The 20,808-nt window shown below is 41.7% G+C and overlaps 1 protein-coding gene across 9 annotated transcripts in view; it reads right to left on the bottom strand.

The window, feature by feature from the left end:
- Nucleotides 1-20,808, bottom strand: part of LOC132827008 (membrane-associated phosphatidylinositol transfer protein 2) — a 538,978-nt gene that overhangs the window by 163,790 nt on the left and 354,380 nt on the right. For 8 of the 9 annotated variants that reach the window (XM_060843350.1, XM_060843356.1, XM_060843357.1 and 5 more), the window contains one exon: nt 220-434. The exons of the other annotated variant lie outside the window; for it this stretch is intronic. In XM_060843350.1, coding sequence (XP_060699333.1) covers nt 220-434 — 215 coding nt within the window. The remainder of the gene's footprint in view (nt 1-219; nt 435-20,808) is intronic. 9 annotated transcript variants of the gene reach the window in all.

Here is a 20,808-nt window from a genome sequence, read left to right as displayed (position 1 = left end):
CCTGGTCTTGACAGAATCTAAAGATACAGCCCCAAGTTTATTGCCTCTTCTGCACTCACTAAAGTTCAACTTGAAACACCATAAATCCTAGAAAAGCCATATTGTTTGAATGACTCTTTCACATATTCTGATCTTAAAGAAGTCCAAGATAAAATATAGGGTGTATTTATTTAGCAACATTAGTATTCTAGCAAAGCGATTGCATCCACGAATACGTACCTTGTTCTGGTATAGGGGTAAGCATTCCAGGACTCCTCTTCAACACGCAATGCAGCTTTTGGTAAAATAGACCTAAACCAACTGGGGATGTGCATACCAATATGGTAGACTTTACGGGTATACTGCCCTGAACCACCTGGACCATCATTATATGGCCTGTTCTCAAGGATTTCCACACCACTCCCTTCTCCAGAGGTCTCTTCTCTGCTCTTTTTCTGTAAACAAGAAAAACATTTGCATTCGAATTCAATTGCTGTTTGAATAGCAATGAAAAAAAAACAAAAACAGAGGAGCCTCTTTAATCCAATTATTGTCACATGATTTTATTTCATTAAATATCCTTTAACAAAACCTTAAGTACCAAAGGAGTAGAGTATCAAGTTGCACTTCTGGCTTTTGAATTAGACATTAAATCATGGCACCAACTGCATGCTCAGGTCGATGTAAAGAATCCTTCGGCATTGTTTGCAAAAGGCAGTTCTCCCTCATAGCCTGATAAATATTTATCCCTCAGCTGGCAGTTAAAACAGATTATTTACTAACTCATCACGCTGTTGCTTTGCAACATACAGTATGTAAATTAGTTGCCATCCATACCTGATTAGAAGAATAATTACACCTCAAAACGTATTGGCTGCAAAACACTTTTGAGGTACCGTATGATCAAGAAAGATATTTCAGAAGTGGAATTGTTTTCTTGTCTTTCTAAACCAATCTAGAAAGCTACATCTGCAAATCCTGCACAGCAGGTACATGACCCCACCTGAACTAGTGCAAAAGCAAAATATTTATTTTGTGAGTTTTACATCAGAATTAAAGTTCAATATCTTAGTGGAAAGTACATTAAATGATCTTCAAGACACTGGGTCTAAGAACATACTCAAATATATATTTTCAAACACCACAATACAGTCAAACATCCTTAACCATCAATGTTGAAAGTAGTGAAAAGTGACTACATTTACTTGCACAGTAGCAGTATAGAAATGTAAGCTCTTTATTTTGTTACAGTTGGGAGACCAGCGGCTTTTAAACCATAGTTAACACATCACATTTCATTTCCAAATGGCCTTTTGATAGCATCAAACTTTTGAACGAACCCAGAGTTTTGATCCCTGCTTTAACAGTAACAAGTTTAGATATGAAGCACTCATTAATGCACAAATAGCGGCAAATAGTTTCTGCAACAGGATCTCAAGTTTCTAATAAACACAAATGTCAACAATTCACAAGAATATTTAAAATGAACTAAGCATTTGAAATCCCTGTGGGAGAGTTCTTACTTTCTATGTCTCCAGTATGATTAAATAAGCTGTCTTTGAAGAAATACCATTGTACATTTTGGCTTGCCATACTGATGTGACCTTTGATATAATCTTTTGTAAGGTTTTAGAGTAGTATCCACTTTGCACACTGAACGGAACATGGCATTGAGAAGTGTGCAAATGGGATTGAGTGGATTTTCATTACTATAACATATTTGTTGCAAGGTTTGTAGCTCAGGTTGAGGTTTAGGGTGTAGGTTTGCTCGCTGAGCTGTCGGTTTGATATCCAGACGTTACCTGGCTAGGTAACATAATCAGTGGCGACCTCCAAGTGAAGCGAAGCTGTTGTCTCCTGATTTCTATTTATGTTTGTCCTGGATGGGGTTCCTGGGGTTTGTGGTGATGTCATTTCCTGTTCATTTTCTGAGGGGTTGATGGATGGTATCTAGATCTATGTGCTTGTTTATGGCGTTGTGGTTGGAGTGCCAGGCCTCGAGGAATTCTCTGGCATGACTTTGCTTAGCTTGTCCCAGGATAGGTGTGTTGTCCCAGTCGAAATAGTGTTTTTTTTCAACTTTGAATCCTTACAAATGTCATTTATGAATGACATGGACAGAATTTTAGAGGGTCCTGAATGACATGCTGCATGCTTCCTGATGAAGGGCTTTTGCCCTAAACGTCGATTTTCCTGCTCCTCAGATGCTGCCTGATCTGGTGTGCTTTTCCAGCACCACTCTAATCTTGACTCAAATCTCCAGCACATGTAGTACCCACTTCCACCTATGTTGCATGAATAGTCAAGCATGACCGATATCAGGAGCAATTAGCTGCAATTTCCAACAGAATTCCAGGCATTGAGAGGAGATTCTCGCTAGACAACTGCAAGATACCTACTAAGAAGGGTTATTGTTTGTCGTCAGCCTCATTAACACAGTCTCCAACAGCAAACTAGATGCTTAGAATTCTCAACAAAAAAGTCTGAGCAGATGTTTAGCAACTGTAGCTCACCGTTTGTTCCTTTGGACCTCCTCCGTAAATACCCAACATGATCTCATGGCCCACTCCAGGATACTGGCCGCATTCATCCTGACCTGCATCCTTTCACCTTCAAAAATAACCTATTGGCTAAAGCGCTTTTTCTTCAGAAAGCCCATTCCTGCATAAAAATCTGTTTTCTCCTTTTGTTTCCTGAAGAGTGTTATGCCTCATTGAGGAACCAGAGAGCCAGCACACTATTCCCAGAGTGGTCTTGACAAATAAAAATCAAAGTATGCAAAGTTCCCAATTTACCTGTTTGATATACTCAGGTAACAGGAAACATGCAGGAGGTTTCTGGATTTAACAAAAACTATTATTTACAAATAGATAGATTCTAAACACAGGTAAACATTATGAACTGTCAACGTGTAACGCTACTCATTAAAACTCAAACTTCCTTAAAATTCCCCCTGCCCCCACACTCGTAGACAGACTCAGACAAAAACAACATCAATGTTATAGATAGAGTGAAAACATACACTGGGAAACAGCTCAGTAACACTAATTCAAGGGGTGGCGAACCTTGTGGCATTATTGCTGGACTATTATCCAGAAATCTGGGTTTGAAACCCGCCATGGCAAATAGTGGAATTTGAAATCTATAAAGATCTGGAAGTAAGAATCTAATAACGGCCATGAATCCATTGTCAATTGTTAGGAAAAACCTATCTTCTTAAAAAATAACTCCAATAATTCCTTCCTTAGTCCTTTGTGTAAAACAACAGACGCTGAGTGGTTAGCACTGCTGCCTCACCGTGTCAGGGACTCAGGTTTGAATCCAGACTTGGGTAACTGTCTGTGTGGAGTTTGCATGTACTCCCCGTGTTTGTGTGGATTTCCTCTGGGTGCTCTTGTTTCCTCCCAAAGATGTGCAGGCTAGGTGGACTAACCATGGGAAATACAGGATAGGATGGGATTCTCTTTGAAAAGTTGTTGCCAACATGATGGGCTGAATGGCCTCTATTGCTGCTGCAGGAGTCTATGATTAAAGGTCCCACTTCTGATGATCCATTTTTGAATTCATTCCACAATCTCCCACCAGGAAGTGAAGGGAATAGTCAGGTTCACCTGAATTCCAACTGCTTTGAGGTTGGTTTTAAATGCATTTCTATTTTGCGTTGACAATCTGCAATGCGAAGTTATCAGGAAACAAAAATCAGACTGCAATTACCCAATTTGGGCCTTGAAAACCCTGTTGTAGGTTTCGAACTAAGCAAGCCAAGAATTGACAAGAAAAGCTTCAAATTAATTATCAGGAGACTATAAAGAGGTGAAAGACTTGGGATGTAACATTCCCATCCTGGACACAGCAAGAGGAAGTGAGTTGCTCTCCATGGCAAAGTCATTCAAATACTTCCCCTTTCACCACCTCTCTTGCCACCTCAGCAATTAATGCTAGAGATATATTTCCCTCCCCACCCTTTTCTGCTTTTCACAAAGACCATTCCCTCCATGACTACCCGGTCAGGTCCACACCCTCCCAACAATCCACCCTCCCATCCTGGCACCTTCCCCTGATACCGCAGGAATTGCAAAATCTGCACCCACATGTCGTCTCTCACCACCATCCAAGGCCCCAAAGGAGCCTTCCACATCCATCAAAGTTTCACCTGCACATCCATCAATGTCATTAATTGTATCCGTTGCTCCTGACGCGGTCTCCTCTACATTGGGGAGACTGGACACCTCCTTGCAGAGCGCTTCAGGGAACACCTCCGGGACACCCGCACCAATCAACTCCTCCATGCTGTGGCCCAACATTTCAACTCCCCCTCCCACTCTGCTGAAGACATGCAGGTCCTGGGCCTCCTCCACCACTGCTTCCTCACCGCGCGACGCCTGGAGGAAAAACGCCTCATCTTCCACCTCGGAACACTTCAACCCCAAAGCGTCAATGTGGACTTCACCAGTTTCCTCATTTCCCCTCCCCCCACCTTACCTCAGTTCTAACCTTCCAGCTCAGCACCGTCCCCATGACCTATCCCACCTGTCAATCTTCCTTCCCACCTATCCATTCCACCTTCTTCTCTGACCTATCACCTCCATCGCCAGCCCCATTCACCTACTGTACTCTTTGCTACCTTCTCCCCAGCCACCCCCCACCCCCCATTTATCTCTCCATCCTGTAGGGTTCTTGCCTCAATTTGTGATGAAGGATTTTTGCCCGAAACATCGATTTTCCTGCTCCTCGGAAGCTGCCTGACCTGCTGGGCTTTTCCAGCACCACTCTGATCTAAACCTCAGCAATTAATGTCTGGTTAAAAAAAAGGCCATGAACTCGCAATTAAGGCCCTTAAGTGGTCAATTAACAGCCACTTAATAACCTCAACTTGCCACCTCCCATCACCAGCCTCCCTGGTAGGCAAGAAAAGTGGTATCTGCCTACTGAATTACAGAGAAATGGGGGAGTGTCTATCAATTTACTCCAAATCATTGGAAATCAAAGGCGTGGACGGGGGCAAGGTGATAATCTCTTTTGGGGGGGGGGGGGGGGGGGGGGAAGGTGATAATCTCGGGGGGGTGGGGAAGCATGTAGCCTCTGAAAGCCGTCACAAAACACACTTGTTCCACGCTTAGAAAACAAAATCAAAAAACTGTCCTTGAAATCTCCTTCAGAACTGAAGTCAGGATTGCCACCTGAGCCTTAGGGATTGGGGCTTTGCAGCTCAGTTCTGACTCTAATCCTGTGGAAATCGCAAACCACCATGAGATAGGAAAGAAAGGAAAATAGAAAAGACAGAAAGAAAAACAAGGGATAGGAAGGAAGAAAAGAAAGAAGGAACAAGAAGTCAGATACAGAAAGAATATTGAATAATATTATGTAAATGAGAAAAGAGGGTTTTAAATAATTAATATAGAAACTTGGATTTTAAATAAATATGTGAGCAATAAGTTTGAGGAAGAATGATCTATGAAATGATTGGTAAAGACTTTTATAAATTCAGACTGTATGACTTGCATCTTTTAGTATTAAATGATATTAAAACCTCATGTCAAAGATGGGATTTGTTGGATTTATACTATAGAGAGTGGCCATTCAACCAAACTGATAATCATTTTATGCTTCACCTGAACCTCCTCCCATCCAGAGATCGGAGGAAGAGTCACTGGACCTGAAACGTTAATTCTGATTTCTCTCCACAGATGCTCAAAGACCTGCTGAGATTTTCCAGAAATTTCTCTCCACATGAGACATACAGGGTAATCAGAGGGTTAGGTAGGATGGACAGTGAGAGCCTTTTTCCTCGGATGGTGATGGCTAATACAAGGGGACATAGCTTTAAGTTGAGGGATGATAGATATAAGACAGATGTCAGAGGTAGTTTCTTTACTCAAGTAGTAGGGGCATGGAATGCACTACCTGCAACAGTAGTAGACTCACCTACTTTAAGGGTATTTAAATTGCCGTTGGATAAACATATGGACAAGAATGCAATAGTGTAGGTTAGATGGGCTTCAGATTGGTTTCACAGTTCGGCACATCGAGGGCCAAAGGCCCTGTCCTGTGCTGGAATGTTCTATGTCCTGTTTTTGTTCTCCTCCCATTCACCTCACTATAACACAATGTGTTGTTATTTTTCTCAATTAAAAATATCTAGCTTCCCTTAAATGTAACCAGATAAATTACTTCAAATTACTCTGTGATCAAAAATTTCATATTCTCACCATTCTTTTTTCTGAATTCTCTCCAAATGCTGGAAACTGGGATTGGGTTTGGTGGCTCATTTCTTGGCTGGTGCAGACACGATGGGCCAGGTCTGCTTATTCAGTGCCAAAAACATTCCAAGATACTATGATTCCAAAAATGGAAACATCTTCTCGATCCAACTCCTTAATAATTTTAAAGATCTCAATCAGGTCAACCTTGTCTTTTTCCAAAGGAAACAGCCTCCATCATTTTTGTGAACCTACTTAACACCTTCTCAAATGCGGCTACATCCTGATTAAGTAACCTCAAATTAAAATTAACACATGTTCAGAATTACAACATAAATAAAAGCAAGTAAATCAACTCCCTCCCATAGCCCTGAATTATCTGCGGAATTGTGATTTTCAATTGATCAATGTCAATAATTTATTAAGATGCTTATTTAATATCAGAACATTCCATTTATCAGACTGCAGTGGAAGGCAGAGTCCAACTGACACAAGACTCTTGCAAGTGTCAGGAACTGAATTCTGGATCTTGAGTAATGGGACCGAATGATTATAACAATAACAACTTTTTACTGTATGCTGTGATCTATTTCAACATCCCCTCCAGACTCTAGATGCACTGCACTGTTTCGACATGTGACAGGATGGAATTACAGTGCTGCAAATTTACAGCAAGTTTCCAGTGTGGACATATGAGCTTATAATGAAATTATACTCAACACAATCATCTCCCGTCATCTAACTGCATTTCATCTGAAGACTATGTCTGAAATCTTGACTCCATACAAGCAATATTGAGAGAGACTGACATGTTTGCAAAATAAAAATCAAGCCAGTTTCAATGATCTTTGAGATACTAAAAACTATGCATTTGGTTCAATCCATTAGCTCATTTTAAGAGTTACATAACAAATGTTATTTTGGTTTAATACAACAAAACAGTTACATTTGATACAATTGTTGACATTACTGAAATAGCAAGGTGACAGTTAATAAGAGACATAAATATAACCAAAAGTATTTATCAATTTTTAGTGTGTGCCTTAGTAGTTTCATCTCCAGGAGGTGCTCCAAGTTCTATGTACATGGACTCCAAGATCCCTCTGCACATCCACACTATCAAGAATCTTTCCATCGATCCAGTACTCTGCCTTCCTGTTATTCTTCCCAAAGTGCATCACCTCATATGTAGCTGCATTGAACTCCATTTGCCACCTCTCAACCCAATTCTGCAGTTTATCTAAGTCCCCCTGCAACATTCTTCCATACTGTCCACTACTGCACAGACTTTAGTGTCATTTGCAAATTTACTAATCCAGCCATCTATGCTTGTGTCTAAGTCATTTATAAAAATGACAAACAGCAGTGGTCCCAAAACAGATCCTTACGGCACGCCAACAGTAACTGGAACCCAGGCTGAATATTTTCCATCAACCACCACTTACTATCTTCTTTCAGAAAGCCAGACGTTGTTCATCTATTTGAGCTGACTAACTTGGTTTAATATTTCATCCAAAATACCATCTCCTTGGTAAATAGCCCCGACATCATCACACTCAGCCCTTATTACATAGCACCATTCTAAACCCGAGTATGAAAAAACTGTGGATGCTCGAAATTAGAAACTAAAAGAGAAATTGTTAAACAAAAAAAAAGCTCAGCAGATCTGGCAGCATCTGTGGAGACAAATCAGAGATAACGTTTTGGTTTGAGTGACCCTTCCTCAGAACTGTTCTGAGGGAGGGACACTTGACCCAAAACATTCATTCTGATTTCTCTTTAAAGATGCTGTTAGACCTGCTGAGCTTTTCCAGCAATTCCTGAACTGACTGCCTACTGTTAGGACATGGGATAAACCTCTCTGCTAGTTTAAACCCAACACACACAGAAGCTCATCTCACGCAGAATGTTGAATGTTGCGAGGCAAAGATCTATCCCAGAGGTCACTATTTGAAGTAAAAATTAACAATTTTGTTCTTTAAGTCCAACAGAGAACATTAAACAACTATTTACAACTCCTTGCTCTTAAACCTCTCACTCTACAATACCGGTCTGACAAAAAGAACCCCGATTAAGATTTCCAAAAAAAAATCACACTTCAAATCCAGACAGCTTTGTCGATTCTCAGTTATAGATTTTCCCGTGTAAATGTTTCTAGGTTGACTTTTCTTTGGTCTTCTGCTGCACAATTTCCTTATGGACGGGGATCTTTTAGACAGCAAGCAGTCCAGTTGGTGTTCTTGGCAGTTCTCCCCTGAACTGTTCAAAATGCCTGGTTTTATACCCTAAAACATCTTATTATTTCATTGGTTTGATATCAACAAAACATGAAATTCAAATTTGATGGGTTTTGAGACCTGGGGCATAACTTAAACTTATTGGTTGAATTTAAAGTCGTTTTTGTTCCATGGCAATGCAACAGCTATTTGTTTCAACCAAGTGTTACATTTTTAAATTGTTCAGGACCCGCTATGCTTTCAGTCAGTACTTGCTAGCTTCCTCTCTCTCAAAGATACAGTACACACCTACACCTTCATAACACCTCTCCCCCTTAAGAAAAATGAACTAAGGCCCTCTGCCACCATTCCATCCCTAACATAGGTGATACCAACTCTCACATTTTCTGAGAAGGCAGAATACATTTGTCCAAATGTTCAACATTGGATTAAATACAAGCAATGGGTTTATAGGATTTATCTCCCCTTTCTCCTCTCTCTCTCTCAGTATAAAAGATTAGGATCCTGCCTGAAGCACAGCTGCTCAAGATTAGGTTTAAGTGATGTGACAGGATTCTGAGCAATCCAAGATGGAAGACGGGAAAAATTTCTGGCTGTAACATCTGCTCTTTTTTTTGAGGTATTTTAGGTGTTGGAGGTGATTTCCTCAAATTCCAGGAGCAGCAATTACTGTTTCATATGCTGTTGCACTGCTTTGGAACTTTGGGAAAAAAAAAGTCAAAACAGCAGCAATTTTAAAAGGGAGAAGAACAGACAAAGGAAGTACATTGTGAAGTCAGTGCAGGAGAAAGAGAGAAAAAGAAACTGACACTATAGTGAACCTGCCCAGTTACTGCCTTTGCTGTTTGAATTCATGAATCGCTGGATTTCGGAGTACGTCTGGGAAAATTAACAAGCAGTGAAATTCACAACTAATCTTGGAGGAACTGTTGGGTGAAGTTCACAGCATAGAATCAGATAAGTGCATTTTGTTTTAAGTGTGGCCTACAGAAAGTCTGTAGTAGTGAATAGAGTGGGTTCTTTCTTAATTATATGCTTTTGGAGATATGTCTCTTGACTATATGTTTTTTGGAGATATATCTCTTGATTAAACTTAAAATATAAGCCATAACTATTAATTTAACCTGGGGCAGTGTTTGTAGGGAAATAAGACGGTGTTATTTTCTGGGTCTGTAGATTGTGAAAGAGCAAAAATGGCCTTCAGTAGAGTGATATGTGCTTCTTGTCAGATGTGGGGGTTTAAAGAGAGTTTAAGGGTTACTGTGGATTATATCTGCCCTGAATGCTGTTGGCTGTGAATCTTATCGGATCGAATGGATTGGTTGGAGAGACAGTTAGAAGCAATGTGGAATTTGCAACAGCAAAAGTATGTGATGGATGGCAGTTGTAAGAAGAGGGGAAAGTCTGAGATACAGTCACATAGATGGGTTAACTCCGGAAAGGTAAGACAGGTAGACAGCTAGTGCAGGAGTCCTTTGTGGCTATATCCATTTCAAACAGGTATGCTGTTTTAGAAAATGTAGGAGGTGATGGATTGTCAAGCGAACGTAGCACGAACAGCCAAGTTTCTTGGATTGAGACTGGCTCTAATGCAACGAGGGGTAAGTCGGCTTCCAAGAGATCAATTGTGTTAGGGGATTCTCTAGTCCGAGATGCGGACAAGCATTTCTGTGGCCAGCAGCGAAAAATCAGAATGGTGTGTTGCATCCCTTGGGCCAGGATCAAGGATATCTCAGAGACGGTGCAGAAAGTTCTCACGGGGGAGAGGGGCCAGCAGGAGGTCATTGTCCACATTGGAACCAACAACATAGGAAGGGAAAAGGTTGAGATTCTGAAGGGAGATTACAGAGAGTAAGGCAGGAATTTAAAAAGGAGGTCCTCAAGAGTAGTAATATCTGGATTACTACTGGTGCTATCAGCTAGTGAGGGGAGGAATAGGAGGATAGAGAAGATGAATGCATGGCTGAGAAGCTGGTGTATAGGAGAAGGATTCACATTTTTGGATCATTGGAATCTCATTTGGGGTAGAAGTGACTTGTACAAGAAGGACGGATTGTACCTAAATTGCAAGGGGACTAATATACTGGAAGGAAAATTTGCTAGAACTGCTCGGGAGGATTTAAACTAGTAAGGTGGGTGGGGAGCAGGGAGATAGTGAGGAAAGAGGTCGATATGAGACTGGTACAGTTGAGAACACAAGAGAGTCAAACAGTCAGGTAGACAGGGACAAGGTGGGACTAATATATTAAACTGCATTTATTTCAATGCAAGGGGCCTAACAGGGAAGGCAGATGAACCCAGGGCATGGTTAGGAATATGGGACTGGGATATCATTGCAATTACGGAAACATGGCTCAGGGATGGGCAGGACTCGCAGCTTAATGTTCCAGGATACAAATGCTACAGGAAGGATAGGAAGGGAGGCAAGAGAGGAGGGGGAGTGGCATTTTTGATAAGGGATAGCATTACAGCTGTGCTGAGGGAAGATATTCCTGGAAATACATCCAGGGGAGGTTATTTGGGTGGAACTGAGAAATAAGAAAGGGATGATCACATTGTTGGGATTCTATTATAGACCCCCCAATAGTCAGAGGGAAATTGAGAAACACGGGGAGAGGGGCCAGCAGGAGGTCATTGTCCACATTGGAACCAACAATATAGGAAGGGAAAAGGTTGAGATTCTGAAGGGAGATTATAGAGAGTTAGGCAAGAATTTAAAAAGGAGATCTTGGTTATCTGTAAGAATAATAGGGTGGTTTTGGTAGGGGATTTTAACTTTCCAAACATAGACTGGGACTGCCATTGTGTTAAGGGTTTAGTTGGAGAGGAATTTGTTAAGTGCGTACGGGAGAATTTTCTGACTCAGTACGTGGATGTACCTATTAGAGTAGGTGCAAAATGTGACCTACTCTTGGGAAATAAGGCAGGGCAGGTGACTGAGGTGTCAGTGGGGGAGCACTTTGGGGTCAGCGTCCATAATGCTATCGTTTTAAAATAATGATGGAAAAGGATAGACCAGATCTAAAAGTTGAAGTTCTAAATTGGAGAAAGGCCAATTTTGACAGTATTAGGCAAGAGCCTTCGAAAGCTGATTGGGGGCAGATGTTCGCAGGTAAAGGGACGGCTGGAAAATGGAAAGCCTTCAGGAATTAGATAACAAGAATCCAGAGAAAGTATATTCCTGTCAGGGTGAAAGGGAAGGCTGGTAGGTATAGGGAATGCTGGATGACTAAAGAAATTGAGGGTTTGGTTAAGAAAAAGGAGGAAGCATATGTCAGGTACAGACCAGATAGATCCAGTGAATCCTTAGAAGAGTATCAAGACAGGAGGAGTATACTTAAGAGGGAAATCAGGAGGGCAAAACAGGGACATGAGATAGTTTTGGCAAACAGAAGTAACAAAAATCCAAATACATTAAGGACAAAAGGGTAACTAGGGAGAGAATAGGGTCCCTCAAAGATCAGCAAGGTGGCCTTTGTGTGGAGCCACAGAAAATGGGGAGATACTAAACGAGTATTTTGCATCAGTATTTACTGTGGAAAAGGATATGGAAGATATAGAATGTAGGGAAATAGATGTTGACACCTTGAAAAAGGTCCATATTACAGAGGAGGAAGTGCCGGATGTCTTGAAACACAAAGGTGGATAAATCCCCAGGACCTGATCAGGTGTACCCTAGAACTCTGTAGGAAGCTAGAGAAGTGATTGCTGGGCCTCTTGCTGAGATATTTATATCATCAATAGTCACAGGTGAGGTGCCGAAAGACTGGAGGTTGGCTAATGTGGTGTCACTGTTTAAGAAGGGCGGTAAGGATAAGCCAGGGAACTATAGGCCAGTCAGTGGTGGGCAAGGTGTTGTGAGGGAATCCTGAGGGACAGGATATACATGTATTTGGAAAGGCAAGGACTGATTAGGGATAATCAACATGATTTTGAGCATGGGAAATCATGTCTCACAAAGTTGACTGAGTTTTTTGAAGAAGTAACAAAGAGGATTGATGAACGCAGAGCGGTAGATGTGATCTATATGGACGTCAGTAAGTCATTCGACAAGATTCCCCTAGGGAGACTGATTAGCAAGGTTAGATCTCATGGAATACAGGGAGAACTAGCCATTTGGATACAGAACTGACTCAAAGGTAGAAGACAGAGAGTGATGGTGGAGGGTTGTTTCTCAAACTGGAGGCCTGTGACCAGTGGAGTGCCACAAGGATCGGTGTTGGGGCCTCTACCTTTTGTCATTTACATAAATGATTTGGATGTGAGCATAAGAGGTACACTTAGTAAGTTTGCAGATGACACCAAAAGTGGAGGTGTAGTGGACAACGAAGAAGGTTACCTCAGATTAACAACAGTATCTGGACCAGATGGGCCAATGGGCTGAGAAGTGGCAGATGGAGTTTCATTCAGATAAATGCGAGGTGCTGCATTTTGGAAAAGCAAATCTTAGCAGGACGTATATACTTAATGGTAAGGTCCTGGGGAGTGTTGCTGAACAAAGAGACCTTGGACTGCAGGTTCATAGCTCCTTGAAAGTGGAATCGCAGGTAGATAGGATAGTGAAGGCGGCGTTTGGTATGCTTTCCTGTATTGGTCAGAGTATTGAGTACAGGAGTTGGGAGGTCATGTTGCAGCTGTACAGGACTTTGGTTAGGCCACTGTTGGAATATTGCGTGCAATTCTGGTCGCCTTCCTATCAGAAAGATGCTGTGAAACTTGACAGGGTTCAGAAAAGATTTACAAGGATGTTGCCAGGGTTGGAGGATTTGAGTTACAGGGAGAGGCTGAACAGGCTGGGGCTGTTTTCCATGAAGCGTTGGAGGCTGAGAGGTGACCTTATAGAGGTTTCTGTAGGGCATGGATAGGGTAAGTAGACAAAGTCTTTCCCCTGGGGTCGGGGAGTCCAGAACTAGTGGACATAGGTTTAGAGTGCGAGGGGAAAGATATAAAAGAGATCTAAGGGACAACGTTTTCACACAGAGGGTGGTACGGGTATGAATGAGGTGCCAGAGGAAGTGGTGGAGGCTGGTACAATTGCAACATTTAAGAAGCATTTGGATGGGTATATGAATAGGAAGGGTTTGGAGGGGTATGGGCCGCGTGCTGGCAGGTGGGACTAGATTGGGTTGGGATATCTGGTCGGCATGGATGGGTTTGACCAAAGGGTCTGTTTCCATGCTGTACATCTCTATGACTCTATGACAGTGTTTTTGCAAATGGCACCATCACATAACAGGTGACATTATGATGCAGTTATGTAAAGAACTCCAAATGAACATTAGAGAAGGAAATCTCCTCATCTATTTAGTACTTGTGCTTAAACAAAAAAAACATGTATGGTCAAGGGCACTATCAGTTGTACAGCACAGATGGTGACATATTCCCTGGCTAAACTAATGGCATTAAATTACATACAATCGGAAATCCAGGGAGCATATGTATTTTAATTTGGTGGAACAGAAATTGCTGATATGCTTCTGTAGAGACAAAGCTCTCCTTACCGTTCATAAACAGGATTAGATTAGATTAGATTACTTACAGTGTGGAAACAGGCCCTTCGGCCCAACAAGTCCACACCGACCCGCCGAAGCGCAACCCACCCATACCCCTACATTTACCCCTTACCTAACACTACAGGCAATTTAGCATGGCCAATTCACCTGACCCGCAGTGAATTGGACTGTGGGAGGAAACCGGAGCACCCGGAGGAAACCCACGCAGACACGGGGAGAACGTGCAAACTCCACACAGTCAGTCGCCTGAGTCGGGAATTGAACCCGGGTCTCAGGTGCTGTGAGGCAGCAGTGCTAACCACTGTGCCACCGTGCGCGGAGTGCCATTGCTGAGTACAAAGGATTCATCAATGGATTTATAGCACTTCTTGCTGAAACTAAAAGATTTTTCTAGCCTCAATAAAAGTAGCGCAACCATAGTTGGATGAAAGGAAACCAATTTGTCAGATAATTTTACAAAACCCTCACTATTGTTAGATTCCACAGTATGGAAACAGGCCCTTCAGGTCAACAAGTCCATACCGACCATCCAAAGAGTAACCCACCCAGACCCATTCCCCTACCCTATATTTACCCCTGACTAATGCACCTAACACGTTGGGCAATTACGTGTGGCCAGTTCACTGACCTGCACGTCTTTGGGTCATGGGCGGAAACTGGAGCACCCGGAGGAAAGCCGGGCAGACTCCACACAGACAGTCGCCTGAGGCAGGAATCGAACCCGAACCCGAACCCGGGTCCCTGGCACTGTGAGGCAGCAGTGCTGACCCCTGTTAGGATAACAGACAAAATGTAGTCTTTGTAAAATGTTTTAATCGGTAGCATATAGAGACACAGAGCACAGAATTGGCTCATCTGTCCATCAAGTCTGCACAAACCTATCTATACCTATCCAACATTCCTGCAATGACCCATAGCCTTGATAGTTGAAACATTTCAAGTGCTAGTACTTTTTAAATGTTGTGAGGTTTCCTCCCAGACAGAGCTTTACAGATTCCTACCACCCTTTGGATTAACAATGTGTTCCTCAAAACTCTTTAAATCATGCCTCCATGTTATTTACCCATTAACTAAGGGGAACAGCAGCTTCTTATCTCCCCTGTCCAATAAGCTTGCAAAGTGCATGGGTTCTGGTACTCCGGTTGTCACAATCTAAGTATCTCGCATTCATTTGACTTTGAATTTAATCTAAATAAAAAAGGGATACAACTAGTTTGTTGTAATATGGATGGCTGAAACAGCCAGAGCTGTGGCTGGGAAACACTAAAGTGCAACTGTTTTTCATTACTCAAAACAGAATGTTTCACAACTTTATAACAAGATCCTGCTATGAAAATAACACAGAGGGAATTTGAAACAAAGACCTTAAGCTTTGATACAAAAATGTCACCAGCAGGAGTACACCATAAGGTCAATGCTTATTGCATCAGGCAACATCTGTGCTTAGAAACAGTGACAACCTTTAGCGTTGATGATGACTGTCTACATTTCACACAAGATGTTCACTGTATATTTCTTCAGATGTTTTTGATTTTTATTTCAGATTTCCAGCATTCACAGCAGTTTGATTTTGTTTTATTCAACTCTGAAGGCTTAAAAGGCTGGCTTCAAGAGGCTGTATTCCTGGTTGGAAGACTCTAAATGAAGGATCATAGCTTCATTGTAAGACAGTAATCATTTAAGACTGAGATAAGGAAAACATTTTTTACCTAGAAGATTGTGAACAATATTTTCTTTTAACTGAACTGATGTGCATCCTAGCTACATCTGGAGGTCCAACAGAGCCTACGCTAAAGAAGTTTAAGTGGTTGAGGACTTAATCTCCAGTGTAAATAGAACAGGAGTAGGCCATTCAGCCTCTCAAACTTGTTATACTCTATATACCTGCCCTTGGCCCTTACCCCTTAACATCTTTTGCTTTTAACAAAAATTTATGTATTTCAGATTTAAAATGAACAACTGATCTAGCATTCACTGCTGTTTGTGGGAGAGTTCCAATGTCGACCATCTTTTATGTGAAGTGCTTCCTAACATCTCTTCTGAACGGTCCGGTCCTAACTCTCAGGTTATGTCCCCTAGTTCTGGAATCCCCAAGTTGTGAAATAACTTATCTTTATCTACCCTGTCTTTTCTGTTAATATATCAAAGAATTTAACCAAATCCTTAACCTTCTAAATTCTAGAGAAATCAGACTAATTTGTATAATTTTGCCTCATAACTTAATCCTTGAAGTCCAGATATCATTCTTATAAATCAAAGTTGCACTCCCTCCAATGCCCAGATCTGCTCACAGTACTTCAAGTGGGGTCTAACCAGGTCTTTGTATTACTGCAGCATAATGTCTGCATCTTGACACTCAGGCCTCTAAGATATAAGTATTCCGTTTGCTTTCCTGATTATTTTCTGTACCATGTTTCTGACATTTTAAAGATCTATGCACTTGAACCACAAAGACTCTTTTGACATACATTGTCCTTAACTTCATACCATCTAGAAAGTTTCTATCCTTTCTCGGTCCAAAATGGAGAACCTCACATTAAAATAACACAACAAGCTGCGGATGCTGAAGACCTGAAACTAAAATGCAAATTGCTAGAATAACTCGGCAGGTCTGGCAGCACCTGTGGAAAAAGAAACAGAGTTAATATTTTGAGTCTGGTGATTCTTCTTCAGAAATAAGTTTTCTTAAAAAATCAGAGTGACATGCGCAATGTTCCAACCCAGGATGACCCTTGAATCGAAGGAACTCTTGCATGAATTTAGTTAGGGCATCTAAAATGTGCTCCCCCACTTCCTTTAGCATACTACAAAAAAATTAATGTATTGACTGTGAATTTTTGGAATCCCCTAATCCATAGGAGTGGAAAGGAGTGAAATAACTCGAGAGAGGCTGGTATCCATAAATAAATAAACACCCTTTACTTACGTGTGTACAGAATGAGGTTCTGAAACCAGAATAGAGGCTGAGGTAACTAGTTGTTGTCAGGAACAACCGCTTAACAGATGTTCTTAATAACTTAGGTGGCAATAAAATGGCTTCTCAATGCAAATAACATGACAAAATGGCTTTGAGACTGCAGATTGACAATTCTGCTAAAAGGTGCATAAAATGGCTTTTAAGTTACTAACTACTAATTCTGCTATCGCCGCATAATTGACTAACCACAGTCTGCTTCAACAGAGATTAGCAGACAATGCTCCCTTTACAGCATAGAAAAAACTAGACTAGATAAGACATTACTGACCACGCTATCTGACCTTCAGATGTAGTGGCTCGGTTAGAGAGATAAAAATGGCCTAAGTGTAGAAAACAAAGTTGGTCCCCAGGAAGTATCATTGGACCAAGTAACTGTCAAATAAAGCTACATCGTGTATTGATTGGTAATTGTCGGAATGTACTATGCAATCCTAGCTTGCACCTTTCTTTAAGCATAAAAATGTCTTTGTTTTAAACCATGCGCATAGTTCCTCCAAGGAACACACAAGTGTATCACCTTTGTGTCTCTGGACGCTCTGTGCCCGGCGTATGAAAAATAAAGAGCGAAGTCTTAAAAGCCAGACCAATTGTGAGTGTTTATTTACTGATTGCAGAACTGAAAGACCCTGCTGGGGGTCCAGATCTTCAAGTAAATGGGCTGTGGCCAGCAGCTTGGAGTCAGTCCCTGAACTGAGGAGATTCTGAATCTTCCTGTTTATTTTTTTTTAAACCCCCACACTACCGCAATAGTGCTTATTTTTCCCCAGCACCCATGGTGTGTGTGTGCAGGTGTGAGACACAGTGAGAGACACAAAGTGCACAAATCTTTATTCAATTTCCACCACCAGGAAGATAGGAAAACACCCGGGTGGCCAGTGACAGGCAGTGCCCTTCACATCAAAGGGCAATGCTGTGTGATTAAACAGTGAAGGGAAGGGCAGGGACTAAATCAAAATAGAGTTGGAGGGGGAAATAATGCACTCCACTCCCTGGGCACCCACCTCTCCCTGAACAACTCCAGGGTGTTGGTGGACACCGCGTGCTCCTTCTCCAAGGACACCCGGGCTCTAACGTAACCGCGAAAGAGGGGCAGGCAGTCGGCCCTAACGACCCCCTCCACGGCCCGCTGCCTGGACCTGTTTATGGCCAGTTTGGCCAATCTCCTGTTTATATCTGCCAGTCAGGGCTCCCCGATTAACTCAGGTTAACAGCCCCAATCAAGAATCTCATAGTAACTACGAGGAGAGTCCGAAAAGATGTGTGGATTGGGCGGGAAAATGGATGATGTAGATCAGCCTTGATTTTTTATCAAAAAGCAGGTTTGAAGGGTTGAATGACTGCGCTTGTTCTTATTTCTTATCTTCCTGTATCACAGCATTTACATTCCATAACATGTAAATAAAATTTACAAACAAATGTACTGTTTTGCCCTTGACAACAGTGAGAGCTGGGAGGCACTCTGACTTTTTTGACTACTTACTTCAACTGCATTATTGTTTAAGATTGAACACAACTGCTGCATTCTGAAATAAACAGAAAATACTGAAAATACTCAGCAATTTCTGGAAACATCATTGAAGAATAAAATAGAGACTACATTTCGGGTCAATGACTATTTCTTCGTACCTAGCAGCTTTATTCCTTCCCACTCCATCATATACTCTGCTCTTAAGCAGCATACTAACTAGCAGCAGTAGATTGAATCCACTGGTTTGAATGCGGATTTGAGGTTACAATCAGATCAGCCACAATCCTATTAAACGGGGACAGAAGGGATGTTAAACTTAAAGGCCAAATGGCCTAATCCTGCTCCATGTCTTTTATGAAACTCTGTTTAATAGGGTTCTACCTACTTTCATGTTCCATTTCCCATATAAAACACAACACATGATTCAATGTCCAATAAAATAAGTGCACTAGTTTTCTTTAGAAATACGAGACTTTTCAAAGATATATTTCAGGATGGAATTTTGACTGAGGCAGCACAGATACACTTTTACGTTTCAAAACACAGAGTCTGGGCTTCCATTTTGCAGTGCTCACAGTGGTTCACATGAAATTAACAACTTGGCAGAGCTTGAGTTGAGATGCAACTGCAAAAGCCAAAAGAATGTATTTCCACAGCCAAACCAGTAGGTATCGAAAAAGCTGTGGAATTATCACCACAATAAGTTTCTGAACCCTTGCAATGCATAACATCCACTTCCGTAATGAAATTAATGATTGAGTCTGTTTTCATTTTCAGAGTTATAAAGTTTTAATTTCCATTTCTCTTTGTTCTGGTTCAATCATTAAGCACCATTCTGTTTATCTCCAAACTTATATTCAACACCAGATGCCAGTTTCATCCAAGTAATCATTAAATTGTCTAACAGCTAAGGCAGGAGTGGAGGCAGATGATGCTCTGTAACTGGAAATAAAAGGTCTTTGCTATTGGATGACATAATCTTTGACACTTGAGCAAAAACAGGTGGGCAGAAGTGGGTGGAACAAGACAACAGCCCAAAGCAGTAGGTAGAGATATCAAGATAATCACTGAGGCAGTTTGGGCAGGCTGTGAAGTATAGACAGGAAATCTAAATTCTTGTCCACATTAAGATCATGAATGTTAAGGGTCTTGATCATGTGTGAACCCAAGTTCTGCAGTGAACTGATGAGAGGAATGAATTGAAGTGAATTGAATTTATTGTCACGTGTCCCGAGGTACAGTGAAAATCTTTGTCTTGTGAGCAATACAGGCAGATCACAGAGTTAAGTAGCATAGATAGTAAATAATAGGTAAACAGCAGCAAAAACAAAAACACAGGTACAGGTGAATGTTAAGAGTTTGTGAGTCCATTCAGTATTCGAACAACAGGAGGGGAGAAACTGTTTCAAAAGCAGCTGGTGCCTGTATTCAGGCTTCTGTACCTTCTCCATGATGGTAGAGGTTGTAGAAAAACATTGCCAGGGTGGGATGGATCTTTGAGAATGCTGGCGGCCTTTCCTTGACAGTGGGCCTGGAAGATGGATTCGATAGATGGGAGGTTGGTCTTTGTGATTGTCCAGGCTGAGTTCACCACTCTCTGTAACCGTCTCAGGTCTTGAATGGTACAGTTACCATACCAGGTAGTGATACATCCAGACAGAATGCTCTCGATGGCGCATCTATAGACGTTGGCAAGAATATTCGTCGTCATGCCAAATTTCCTCAGCTGCCTGAGGAAGAAGAGCCTTTGTAACCAGTGTATCCACATGAAGAGTCCAAGAAAGCTTGTTGTGGATGACCACTCCCAGGAGCTTGACACTCTCCACTCGTTCCACTTCTGGGCTGTTAATGTGTAGGGGGGCATGAGTAACATCCCGCTAAAAGTCAGTAATGAGTTCCTTCGTTTTGTTGGCATTGAGAGCTAGGTTGTTCTCAGTGCACCATTTTTCCAGGTCTTCCACCTCCCGTCTATAGCATGTTTCATCGCCATCTGAGATTCAATCAACTATGGTGGTGTCATCAGCAAACTTGCAAAGGGTGATAGTGGATGGTCCAAGGGAACGGTGCTGTGTGATGCAACTGCAGTGGGTAGGTTATTAAGATAGGCCTACAGGGACAGAAAGATCAGCAAGAGAGGATGTAGCAGTGGAGATTGCTATGCTTCATGAGCCAGCAACAAGTACCTCAATGATCAACTGAAAGATGATAAGAGACAAAGATGGTAGATTTGGATTTATCCAATGGACATTTAAACCTAGGACAGCAGAAAACAGGGGCACAGTGATGAATTGATGTCGGAATTTGGGAAGAAAGACATACAATGAAAAGAGAGATAAAATGTGTCAGATCCCAGGTAGCATGGATGGAAGAAATAGGGTAAGGGACAATAAGGGACAAAAAGAACAAAAAAAGGCAGAGTAAAGAGAACCAATGT

The sequence above is a fragment of the Hemiscyllium ocellatum genome, chromosome 24 (genome assembly GCF_020745735.1).
Source record: "Hemiscyllium ocellatum isolate sHemOce1 chromosome 24, sHemOce1.pat.X.cur, whole genome shotgun sequence".
NCBI classification, from domain to species: domain Eukaryota; kingdom Metazoa; phylum Chordata; class Chondrichthyes; order Orectolobiformes; family Hemiscylliidae; genus Hemiscyllium; species Hemiscyllium ocellatum.
This window is presented reverse-complemented; position numbering and strand designations above follow the sequence as displayed.